The sequence below is a fragment of the Oncorhynchus masou genome, chromosome 20, assembly GCF_036934945.1.
Source record: "Oncorhynchus masou masou isolate Uvic2021 chromosome 20, UVic_Omas_1.1, whole genome shotgun sequence".
Taxonomy (NCBI): Eukaryota; Metazoa; Chordata; class Actinopteri; order Salmoniformes; family Salmonidae; genus Oncorhynchus; species Oncorhynchus masou.
The window spans coordinates 1814955-1828239 of record NC_088231.1 but is presented as its reverse complement, the minus strand read 5'-3'; the positions used below and the strand labels follow the sequence as shown (position 1 = coordinate 1828239).

The following is a 13285-nucleotide window of genomic DNA, read 5'->3' as shown; positions in this document are numbered from 1 at the left end:
TTCTCATGGCTCTCTCATTCCTCTGCAGCAGACATATGGTGAGCAATACGTTTGGAACGTCAAATTGCAATAAAATCCATGTATCGAATGGTGAGAGCTGCAATACATATGGTATCGGCACCTAATTATCATGATAATATCGGACTGTGATAAGATCGTGAGATCCATGGCAATTCCCAGCCCTAATAGTAAGGCAATGATGGATGCTGATAGTTACAGGGATGCCAACTGTTGAGGCTTCAAAAAGGTGACTTTTTGTTGCATATCATTTGCACATTTTCATAGAATAACAAGTACATAATACACATTTCAACAATCTCAATATTCTGGCAACGTGTTTATGGTAGGCTGGCATTGCTTAATTGATTACGTGGGTTGAATTTCATCCATAGAAGTGTACTGTGCCATATCACAACGTGTTGCTATACTCCTGAGCGGCATGATTTTCCATGTCTTTTTGTTTGGCAAGACAGCTCTGCATAGCTGCTTCTCACTGTAGTAGGTTGTAGTCTATATTTTGGTTATTTGGATCTCCATTCTGCTTTTATTTACTGTGTTTGTTTACTGTTAATGTAACTAGCCTAAACATAGATTTTGTCATGCCTTTATCCATCTGATATTTTGCTTTCTACCTACTTGGTACCACTTTTGTGCTATTCGCATTCATTTAATCGCATTCGCAGCTGTGTTGGTATTCCAAGCCAAACTGCTATTCAGTATTTTTGTTTTGCGCGCATTAATAACTAGTCTACTACTTTCAGCATTTAGTTTGCATTATTTTAGTAATAGCGTGTAGGGCGCTGTCAATTCTGCTGATACAGCGCAGTGGAGATTGGCCTGAAATCTGTAGCCTACATGTCACTTCAAAAGCAATTCATTGTCTCAGAGAGATTTGAACTTTGTTTATTGTGGTATAGTGTGAAATAAGCAGAATTCAATACAATTCCAATGCAAGAACCCCCTAAAAACGGTGTCCCCTTGGCCACTTTATCCTGGCGCCGGGTCTGGAGAGAAGCAGATAAGTAGACAAATGGCTGGTTAGGGGATGCGGCTGGCTGCTCACACGTTCATTCAGATATGACATCTGACATCACGCTCTGAAATCTGATATTCTATGTGTAGGACACACAGGGATGTATTCTGTGTTCAGTCATTAATTCTGTAATGAGAAACATGCACCATTATTCATTGGCGGGTGGTAATGTTAGCTTGCCATCTTAGATGCTAATGTAGCTAGCAAGTTAACATTAACAGCTTTGTGTGAAATAATTTGCGCTATTCAAACATTCACGCAACTATATTTTGCTTCTATCAACTATAACCACAATATTATTTCTAACACAGGTTGCTTAAATCGCGTTGCATTCCAAATTTCCCAGTCAGGAACAAAGTTTCTTGAGTGGAGTGAGTGATGACACAGCTGCCATGCAACATGAAACATTCACCACCCCCATGTGCCAAGTCGATGACAATAAGGTCTTAAGCAGCCTATAACAAAATCTTAAGGAACATCCCAGTATTTTGCACAAGCACTTAAAATGTACAGTAGGCAGCAACATCCAGTTGAGAAATAGCTGAAATCCACACTATGGCACACTCTTACGCTCACACTTCCTGGCTATGGCATCACTTCCTCCCACAATATTTCCACTTTGGTGGTCAAACAAATGTCAAAATATATATTGTGATGAAGGCATTTAAACGATACAGATATCTTCAACACCACACAAGTGGTTACTATAATGAACAAAAATCTAAACGCAACATGCAACGATTTGACTGATTTACAGTTCATATAAGCAAATAAGTAATTTGAAATAAATTAATTAGGCCCTAATCTATGGATTTCACATGACTGGGCAGGGGCGCAGGCACCACCCGGGTGGGCCCAGCCAGTCAGAATGAGTTTTTACACACAAAATGGCTATCTTACTAACAGAAATACTCCTCAGTTTCATCAGCTGTCAGGGTGGCTGGTCTCACACGATCCCACAGATGAAGAAGGCGGATTTGGAGGTCCTGGGCTGGCATGTTTACATGTGGTCTATTGCCAAATAATCTGAAACAACGCTGGGAGGTGGCTTATGTATGAGAAATGAACATTAAAACATTTACAATTACAGAAATAAGCTTTTTGTGCATATGGAACACTTCTGGGATCTTTTATTTCAGCTCATGAAACATGGGACCAACACTTTACATGTTGTGTTTATATTTTGGTTCAGTAGAAATATTGTCTGCTTTGTGCCCCGTCTAAATTAGCCTTTCAATATTTTCTGGTGCCTAACAAATATAGACTAAGACTACAAAACAATATGCTGAGACTCAAAGCAGTATTTAGCAACAAACAATAAGGAACTAGCAGAGTGACCAATTCACAATAAGAAACACTGCTCTACAAATATTGGGAGCTTCCTCCCTGACCATGTGTAACAAGTAAAAAACAAGGAGCCAAATGTCCCTTGTTTCAATAGAAGTGTAAGGGCTGTACTTCAAGTCGAGCCCAGGACACCAATCAATGTGAGTCAGGCCATTGTTATTCTCCATTACATAAGGGCTGCTCTCCACCTCTTATCTCCGTCAGTCCACAGTCATAATCTCTAGTTAGTTCATACCCTGTCAGATAGCATTAGTCCCAGCTGTTTGTCAATGCGGAAGAGGTGCGTGCACAGGGAAAGTGAACTTAGGGGGGGACGACAAGCAAACCTTTTAGGATGACGACACTGCACGCTCCCTCACTCTCAGACACACAGGGTCAGGTGGCTTGATATAGGTCTACTGTTTGTTGAAGGAGGAGAGCAGAGCTACCCTTGCACGAAGCTGCGTGTTTATTTTCAAAAAGCCACAGCTCCTCCTCAGCAAGCATGGCGTGTGCCCCAGACCTTGTTTTTGTCCACAGACAGTGCAGAAATAAGTTATGTTCGGTCATCATTTGATCCCCGGATCTACCTAAATAAAGTAAACATTAGCGGTGACCTTATTTGAACCAGTTAAACTGTCAAACATGCTTCAAGGGAGAGAGGTGAGGACCAGCCGAGAAAATTGGTCAGCTGTTCATACGACACTCCACCTTGTGTAGAGTATAACATAGAGCCAGGGGGTTTCCCTGACAACTTAACCTGATCAGGAAGAACTCCAGGCCCTGATCAGGAAGAACTGAAGAGAAGAACTCCAGGCCCTAGTGATAAGACATCGCTTTGGTTCAGAACATTTCTGTCCCTCAGCAACATGCAACAGGTTGGTAAAGTTGGTCAAAACCACCATTTAATAATAACAAAACCTGCTAACAAACTCAAATCTTCCTGGCAATTGCAATATGCGCAATGTAGGAAAATAGTTGAAACTATGCATTCTATAATTTTTTTTACCCAGAACCTAAAATGATGGATGTGGGTTAGGGCTGACCCCATTTAGTTGACTGGTCGATTGTTTGGTCGATAGGCTGTTGATTATCGGAGATTTTAGTCGAGCAGTAGCAAAGTCTGAGTGGACTGCTGCATTGTGGAAGCCACTGAAATTGTATATGGTTACATTATGTAACAACAGTGCAACACCAATAAAAATTATATTATTTTATAAGAAATGCGTTTTCTCCCGTGTTAGATAGTGGTCGCTGTCGCAGTTATAAAATGCATCAGTGCGCTGTTGAATTGATGCCTTTTCCTAGACCATGTTGCTATGTGCACACATTTAACCAGCGTATTGGTGTTGAGAACAATGCAGTGGAGGTATCAGCGGAGTTAGGAGACGAGAATACAACCCTTGCCTTAATTACCTAAGAAAAGTGAGGAGAGCGGAAACTAACGTAGGTCTATAATCAATAGCCTAACTTAAAAAGGTGACTGGATTTATAAATCATCCATATATATCTACAGAAATAAGACCGATCCTGCTTCTGTTTGAGTGTTTGTTTAATAGCCTACTGATTCCGTGAGCGCCAAGCCTCATCGGATAAACAAATCTGGCTGTTTTTAATCTTTGCTGTGCCGTAAAAGGCTGGACCAGCCTCTCTGGTATTATTTATTTAGTATTGTTACACTGCTCCAAATAGAACAATTATATTTATAATAACCCTCCTTTTTCCTTGATCTTGTTATTATTATGATGATGATGATCACTATAATAAGTCATGTCATTATCATTAGTAGGCTTTAGTATAGCAGCATTGTATAACCATCATTGAGCTGGAGGTCTAAGAGCACATCCTGTTTAGTCTTAATAGCGTAACTTACTGAGTGAGGCCTTTAATAAAATACTTCTACAGGCTACTGTATCAATCAATCATTCATTCGGTCATGTCATCACACAGCATACGAGTCATTCATGATTTGAAATGCAATCAAGCATTTAGTAGTAAAATAAAGTGACCAATAATAATAGCGACAAAATAATTTGCGTAAACAAATAGGCCTAAACTGTTCCTAAACAGTCGATTTCAGAAATTGTATTAACGAATGAATGTGACTCTTCAGTATTTGCTGTAATAATAGCTTTACAAAAAAAAGGTTAACTCTGGTACGCTTATAATTAGTGTTGTTTACATTGTTCCAAACGGTCAGAAAAAGTATATTGTAATCTAACAGCACCTGTATGGCACACACAATATGCAGGCAGCACTTTCTCCTTACATCTTTTTTTCTATAACTCCAGTATTTTCCACAACTAATCAAATTTATTCGACATCTGACTTCCCCTTAACCTCCTGAGCAACCAGTAAACATTCCCCCATTTCGAGTTTGTCACGTCCTCTGCAACGATTTTACTGTCATATGTTACAGTGTTCTTAGTTCGTTATAACCAATTTATTGATGTGATTATGATATGCTATTGGTCATGTGTATGTGATGCATATGTGTCACTTAAAGAGAGCAAGGGGTTTAGAGAATAGGAAATATTTTTCCAAATGAGGGATTTCAGTAACAACATTTCAGTCAGAAATGGCTGTAATTATGTGTAATCTCTATTTCCTAAACGTGAGAGGGCTGTCTAGTGTAAGTCAGCTCTGCACCAGGCTGATAGGACTCTGTGTGTGCTTTTAGAGCCTTGTAAAACCACAGTGCACTACCCACAACACATCTGCTATGAGATGATAGCAGGGTGGGAGTTTAGTTTGGTGTTCAGCTTTGAACCAAGGGTGGCTTTCATTGAAATAAGAAAGTAAGACTGCAAGGGAGCAGTGGGTGGCAGGCATATTCAATGCACCTAAGAGTCTTAATAGAGGACTACCACATTCCTTCTCAAGCTTTGCTCAGTGCTACTATGTATGACTGTACAGACAATACCGACCAAGGAGCAAGGGAAGAAACTGACATTGTCCTCTGTCCCCAATGTATGCATGTAGGGTGAATTGAACGATTGACTTAGCACATGCTATATGGCTGCCTGCAGGTTCACTCCATTTATTGCGTGGACACTTTACGTGCTGATTAGAGCACCGACATGCAGCGAAGTACACTTGATAGTTCAGTGCGACCCTTCTGCTAAGCCGGCCCTTCTCTAGAATGTTGATCAAAGCCATGGAGACGATAGCATTGAATTAGAATGAGTTGAATTAAGATTATGACGACCACTCATTGTCAAGACCCTTGGTCTCTAAGCAACGGATGCTACTCCATCAACTGAATGAAGTGGATGGGAGGAAAGAGGACTATCAACATAACAACGAAGTGGAGAAAGCAGAGAAAGTGTCACACAGCTGGTCCAGTAGAAAAACACACACACACACACACACACACACAAACACAGTAGCAAGTGACACAGACAGAGAGCAAGCAAGAGAAAGAAGCACACACACACCAAGGTTTCCGTTGGGAAAATGTGTTGCAGGACAACATGACCGGGAAGATTTCATGAAATCTCTAGATGAAAATCTGTTAAACTTAGAAAGAGGGGGAATAAAGACTCAATAACTAGAATGGGTTGCTAATAAGACTAGGATTGTGTCTTTGGCTTCTGGACAACGAAAGAAAGTTCATATGAAAACCAACAGGAAATAGAGAAGTAAATGGAAATTAAATTTGCCAAAATTATATAAAATTAGAGCAGTCATTTGAAAAGAGTAAGAACATTTCAGCGAGACAACGCAAAGGTGAAATCCATTAAACACCAAGAATTGAATTCATTGCCCTTGACAATCAACTGTTCTGTCGTGGATGATGTTGGCTTTCACCGACTGGTCGAGCACCAGTACACACTACCAAGCAATAACTATTTTTCAGATGTTGACCTACCGGAGTTCCACAGTATTGTTGGAACGCACATCCATGAGCTACTTGTTATGGGCGTCACTGCTATTAGCTTCACGACTGACATTTGGACCAGAGATGTCAACCCTATGAGCATGCGGAGTCTGACAGCACAATGGGTCGACGAGGATTTCGTACTGAGGAAAGCCGTAATACATGCTCAAGAATGTGCTGGTTCTCATACCGCTCCTGCCATTTCAATGGCATTTGAGAACATGAACACACTTCCTAGCTCCATTCGAACAACTGACTCGGGAAATAAGCTCATCCACTGCGTCTGCAGCAGACGTGATACCCTCTGTCACGGCATTGAAAAGCCTGCTCAAAACTGCCGACAGACCGTGGGGTTAAAGCTTACAAAAGTACTGAACAAGAGGCTGTGAACAAGCGATTCGGTGGGATTCTGTCAGAGCCTCGTTACTGTGTCGCCACCATGCTCGATGCTAGGTACAAGGACCACTACTTCAATGCAGACAAGAAACATGGACAGAGCTGACATGTATGATGAAATCCTGGTTGAGACTGAACAAATGAACAACAAAGCAGCAGCAATAAGTGAAAGAAATAGGTTTTACTGGTAATGGGGACATACGTAAACACCAACAAAATAACTTCTGGGTCAGTGTGTGTCAACTATTTAACTGTACTAGAACGCTTAAAAGGCCACTAAAATGTTAAATATCGGTATCGGGGGGGGGACTGGTATCTGCCAAAAATGTCATATCGGTGCATTGATTATAATTTTAATTCAGATATTTATGATTAACCATGTGTCAATGATTTTGAGACAGGAAAAACATCCTTATTGAAATTAAACTGTTCCACGAAAATGTGTATATGGAAATCATTATAACTGGTACGCAGAACGGTAGCATAAATTGTAAGCTTCCCCAAAATTTAAACTCACATGCCGCCGAGCCTATGAAGTCTTTATACAAGAAGGTAAGACATGCCTCAAAATATGAAATAAAACATTTAGGTTTCAAAACAATCACACTGTAAAGTGGTGGGTGATGCACTGATTGCCTGTTGCATGCACTTGAATGGGAGGAGCACTTCAATTACCAGTTGAAAAAAATAGTAGCTTGTTTTAATTGTGCACCAAAACTGTTAACATGAGATCGCATTTAGAATTGTCGCGCAATGAATGGGCTTATAAAAGCATGTTTTTTTAACTCCAGCAGCAACCAACTGAAGAACTGCAGGAGAAATAACACTTTCATCCAACACAACAAACAAATAAAAGGCCAATTTAAAACATTGACTGATAATATTTTTTATTCATTGATGGGCATATCTTGAAATGTATATTTTTTGCCCAGGCATTTTGCCAGGCAACAGTTTTATTTATCAGCTTTTCGCTATAATTTTGGGGGGAAAAAAACAGGCAATTGTTTGTTAACGGAAACCCTGACACTCGCACAAACAGCGAGGTCATTGGCTCAGACCCGTTCCCTCTATCTCCACCCTATTTTCAAAGGTGGGAGAAGACTGATGGCACCTTGCGTCAAGAGGTATGATAACCCAGGCACAAGAGGCTCTGGAGCCCTGGTACCCAGGTCGAGGGGATTCAACCAGCACTGCCTGTCCCCGCTTTCCTATCACTTCTCTGGGCTCAGAGACACTTCCACACTGGGTCTGGAGGGAATGTGCCTAAGGAAATCAATCAACAGCTATTTGAAGTTAAAATGGTGCATCCTGCTAGCACACAGTTAGCTCGTATCGCTACTGATAAGGAGATGGTAGGAAGTCATCAAGTGACATTTTGCTACCAATGTGCTGAGGAGTGCAGCACTGTTTAGTGTTAAATTCAGTTTTGTTGAATGTTAGCCCTGTCCAAGGACTCCACACCTTCCCAGTGTGTTTGTACTGGGGGACATTTTTAGCAACAGCCTAAGTAGTAGGCTAGGCTAGGTTAGCTACGTGTTAGCTAGTAAATCAAATGCCAACTTCCCATACAAAACATCATTCCATTCAGAGCTTTGTGAGCGAGCAACTGGGGCCACTTACAGTGCCAGTGACAAGTTGAGTACACACAGGAGACTCAGGGCTCTGTTTCTTGACTGTCAGGGGGCTTTTAGAAAAAGCTGACACTAACCAGCAGCACGCAGCTAGCCAACAGTGGCTGCCATGACAGTCCCAGCTATATGTTAGATCAAAGAAATTTGATAGCAAAAGAAGTCGCAGTTCTGACTTCTCTTGTAAATGTCCTTCTCTAGTCACTAGTGCTATGGCTAACCAGAAAACACAACAAAGAATAGGCCTATATTCACAGTATGAATGTGCTTGAATGTGGAATGTATGTGCTTGAATGTGGAATGTCCTCACTCCTTCAGTCATTGCCAAACCAGTTCAATTTGTTATCTTAAAACGCAGCACTAGGGTCAACACTTCAAATGAGCTATTGGCATCTATGCTTCCAGTCTTTCATGGAACAAGAACACATTTAACTGCCGTCAAGATGTATTACATATCAATGTTCTATTCGTTAAGAAAGGAGACTTTTCGCAATCTGGAGTAAAAAGAAAAAAACTCTGGTCAGATGGACCTCGACTGCATTTTCTTTAAAGGAGTTCTAAAATGCGTCTGGAATGTATTACTGTGCCGCTCTTTCGCCCTCTCCCACTCGTGTTCACGCCCTCCACACTCATACCAACATAAACACCACACCATATTGAAAAGGCCCCAATAAGGCCCTCTTAGAATCCCCTCTGGAGCTCCAGTATCTAAACCATATAGGCTAGGCATAGACATTCTAGTACAGTTCAACAGTTAACACACACACGGACGCAGCGTTCTAAGGCATGGCATCTCAGTGCAAGAGGCGTCACTATAGTCGCTGGTTTGAATCCAGGCTGCGTCACATCCGGCCGTGATTGGGAGTCCCATAGGGCGGCGCACAATTGGCCCAGCGTCGTCCGGGTTTGGTAGGCCGTCATTGTAAATAAGAATTTGTTCTTAACTGACTTGCCTAGTTAAATAAAAGGTTACACACCACACTGACCAAAAAGTTATTTTGTTGGCGTTTACGTTTGTCCCCATTACCAGTAAAACAATCGAAACCTATTTCTTTCACTTACTTGCTGTGCTGTTTCGTAGTTCATTTGTTCAGTCGTTTCATTCTCAACCAGGATTTCATCATACATGTCAAGAAGTGAAGTTTCAGCTGTCTGTCTGTCTGTGGCCTCTCTTCCTCAGTGCGCTCTGTCACTGTGTCCATTTCCATCTTGTCCAGCTGTGTATGTAACATTTCACGTAAGCCCTGATTGTCTGCATCAAAGTAGTGGTACTTGTACGAGCATGTGGTGACAGAGTAAAGAGAGAATGCCTGTTGAGCAGGCGTTTCAATGCCGTGACAGAGAGTATCACGTCTGCTGCAGACGCAATTGATGAGCTTATTTCCCTGAGTCAGTTGTTCGAATAGAGCTAGCTAGTGTGTTCATGTTTCCAAGTTTCAGACAACCAGCACATTCATGAGAATGAAATACGACTTCTCAGTACGAAATCCTCGTCAACCCATTGTGCCGTCAGACTCATCATGCTCATGGGGCTGATATCGCTGGTCCAAATGTCAGTCGTGAAGCGAATAGCAGTGACGCTATTACTGTGTAACTCCGGTAGGGCAACATCTGAAAAATAGCACACTTGGTAGTGTATACCGGTGCTCGACTAGTCGGTGAAAGCCAACATCACCCACGACAGAGAACGGTTGATTGTCAAGGGCAATGAATTCCATTATCTTGGTGTTTAATGGATTTCACCTTTGAGGTCTCTCGCTCAAATTTTCTTACTCTTTCAAATGACTGCTGGGTCCACACAGCACACATTGTGGGCTAGGTTAGGAATGCTGTGTTGCACAGTCATTACGTCAAGTACCTACGTTATAAAGGTATGCACGTCAGCTTTGACATCATTTTTGCACACCGGCGTTAAACTAGACATCGGGTCGATGTCGACATTATTTACTAATATCATCCGATTCCAATATCTTCACCGATATATCGTGCATCTCCACTATAAATGCATCGGAATACATGTAGTCTACACATTACAGTGGATGTGAACTTGTGTGACAAGTCAAAACGATGATTGATTTAACGACACAAGTCATATTCCACTCTGCACACCACGCCCACTTTTGTCTTTCGCTCACTTTGGTTCTCTCATCTGAAAGATGCACACCTGTCATAATCCAAGCTTTGATTAAACTGCATACTGCTGCAGTGGTTTGTTTCCATAGTCCTAACTTAACTACACTTGGCTGTTTCTACATTTTCTCTCCACTCAAAGAGCGAATCCTTTCGGATCATAGTGGGATATTATTTATCTGCCATTTTCCTCACGTATGGTTGTTGTGTGGCGTGGTGTGAGTGAAACAAATGAGTAACGTAACAAGAATGTTGGTTTGTCGTCGCCAAGGGATATCAAGGATTAGAAGATCTTACCTCTCTTCCAGTGGAAGACTGCCTTTGCTGCGCTCTTCCACCTACGTAGACAAGCAAACAAAACAACTAAATTACAAAACAACAACTAAACCTCCATAAATACATAGCAGATTAAAGAATGTATATATTAGTCTTGTAATTACAGTTTAGCCTAATAGTTTCTATATTGAGTCATTGTTTTAAAGTGCAAACTAGTATATGATGGGCATCATTAGTAGGATTTCAGCACTTGATAATGAATAAACAAAGGACAAATATAATTAATCAAGAGTGTTAGGCTTACATAAACCCAAATGCATCAACAAATTAGCTGCAGTCTAAGTTTGTACGTTTATAACATTTCTGTTTTGGATAAAAGGAATGCCGTATGAAAAAAATTAAAATGACTATCTTTCTAAATGCTCCTAAGGTGAATGGTAGCCCATTGTGACAACACTAATGCTCAAAGCAGGTGCACGGGTACATTATGTACTTCTTATCCGGGTGGGTGTAATCTTGATTGCTGATTGGTTAAAACCGCATCCCAGCCGGTGTCTAGACATATTTATTCCGTCCCATCTGACTGCGCAATCCACTGTCGTCAAGTTTAGAAATTGATTGGTTGGGCTGATCTCCACTATAAAAAGCATCTAGACATTATCTCACATTTCTTTTAGACTAACCTTAAATTTTCAACAGTAGAGATTTGTATAAACCTCGCTGTCTGTCTCCGACACTTGCAACATTGTTTCAACATTCAAATTCGATCTCCAGCTGTCCCATAGTAATGAACGTGTCGGGACGAGACAGTCAGGCAGCGTTTCTCAGCCAGTTAAAATCAGGAGTGAAAAAAAAAAACAGCTAAAACAAATGCGTCTACTTTGTGGTTATTTTGGCTGCACATTTTGACGTGACTAATTTAGCCATAGTTGGCTAGTTGACAAGGGATAAAAATGTTGCCAGCTACTATGGCAATGGCACATTTAGAACGAACGACTGTGTCGCATCCATAGATAGAGAATGACTGGGTCGCGTCTCTAGCAAATGAACCGATAGAATGAACGACCAGCCAGCTTGGGTAACAGTCTGAGATGTGTGTTAGGATAATATCTTGTGGAAGATTGAAATGGTATGAATAAATTCAGAAAAATAAAATTCAGAAAATGTGTCAATCATTATTTGAATATGTCGGTAAACCGTTGTAAGACACTGCATCTTAGTGCAAGAGGCGTCACTGCAGTACCTGGTTGAAATCCAGGCTTCATCACAACCGGCCGTGATTAGGAGTCCCATAGGGCAGCGCACAATTGGCCCAATGTCTTCTGCGTTTGGTCGGAGTAGGCAGTCATTGAAAATAAGAATTTATTCTTAACTGTCTTGCCTAGTTAAATAAAACGTCAAGTAAAAATAAATAATGCCCTCGAAGCCGGTGTTACTAATACATAATCTAAACAAACATCGGCTTCTCTGGCATTATCATTTAAATGTAGGAGCCACAGAGATTTTTTTATTTTTACATACAGCTTTGTAAACTGGAGTGTTAGCCGAACTCGTTGCTACCATTGAACAGCTCACTTCCATAGGAACAATCTGGGGCCCATGACATGAGTCACATTGGCGAGCTCTCAGCAGTACATTAGCTTTTTCCTACAACGGGAGGAGAGTGGTTGTGTGGGGATAGTGTGTTTTAAAGTACAGTAGTAACTTTGTGCATGCAGCCCCCTTTTATACAATGGAGGCGTTGGTGTTGCCAGAAGGGAGAAAAAAAAACTAATTCTTTACAGCAGTGATCACCAACCTCCAAGCCATTCCTAGTCAATCACCAAAAATGTACGTAAAAACCCAACAATAAAGCCTTGCGTTCCTATATTATGACTTGCAGCGAAATAAGGAATATTTCACTTTCTCTGGTCATAGCAGTAACAACATTAATTGGTGCATGAGGCAGAAGTAATGCAGTGTGATTTAAGTTTGTTTTGCTATCAGCTGGAAGACTTTCTCCTTTCTCAGCGTAGAGGGGGGATGTTGGGTCGGGTGACCGGCAGCCTCACCGCTGATCCCTCCCTCCCCTCAGTCGCAGGCTATCAGTCCAGTAAATAAAAAGTTCCATACACAAAAAAAGCTTATTACTCTCAAGTTTAGTACACGAATGTGTTCACATCCCTGTTAGTGAGCATCCACCCGCCTGACAGGTGTGGCATATCAAGAAGCTGATTAAACAGCATGTTCATTACACAGGTGCACCTTGTGCTGGGGACAATCAAAGGCCACTCTAAAAAGTGCAGTTTTTTTCACACAATGTCACAGATGCCTCAAGTTGAGGGAGCGTGCAATTGGTACACTTACTGCAGGAATGTCCACCAGAGCTGTTGCCAGAGAAATGAATGCTCATTTCTCTACCATAAACTGCCTCCGTCATTTTAGAGAATTTGGCAGTTCGTCCAACCGGCCTCACAACCACAGACCACGTGTATGGCGTCATGTGGGCGAGCGGTTTGCTGATGTCAACGTTGTGAACAAAGTGCCCCATCGTGGCAGTGGAGCTATGGGCAAGCATAAGCTATGGACAACGAACAAAATTGCATTTTTAATCGATGGCAATTTGAATGCACAGAG

At 41.4% G+C, this 13285-nt stretch overlaps 1 protein-coding gene across 1 annotated transcript in view; it reads right to left on the bottom strand.

Annotated features, from left to right (window-relative positions):
* tmem131l (transmembrane 131 like) overlaps nucleotides 1-13285 on the bottom strand; it is an 83059-nt gene that overhangs the window by 55073 nt on the left and 14701 nt on the right. The window contains 1 exon segment of the mRNA XM_064926004.1: nucleotides 10691-10731. Coding sequence (XP_064782076.1) covers nucleotides 10691-10731 — 41 coding nt within the window.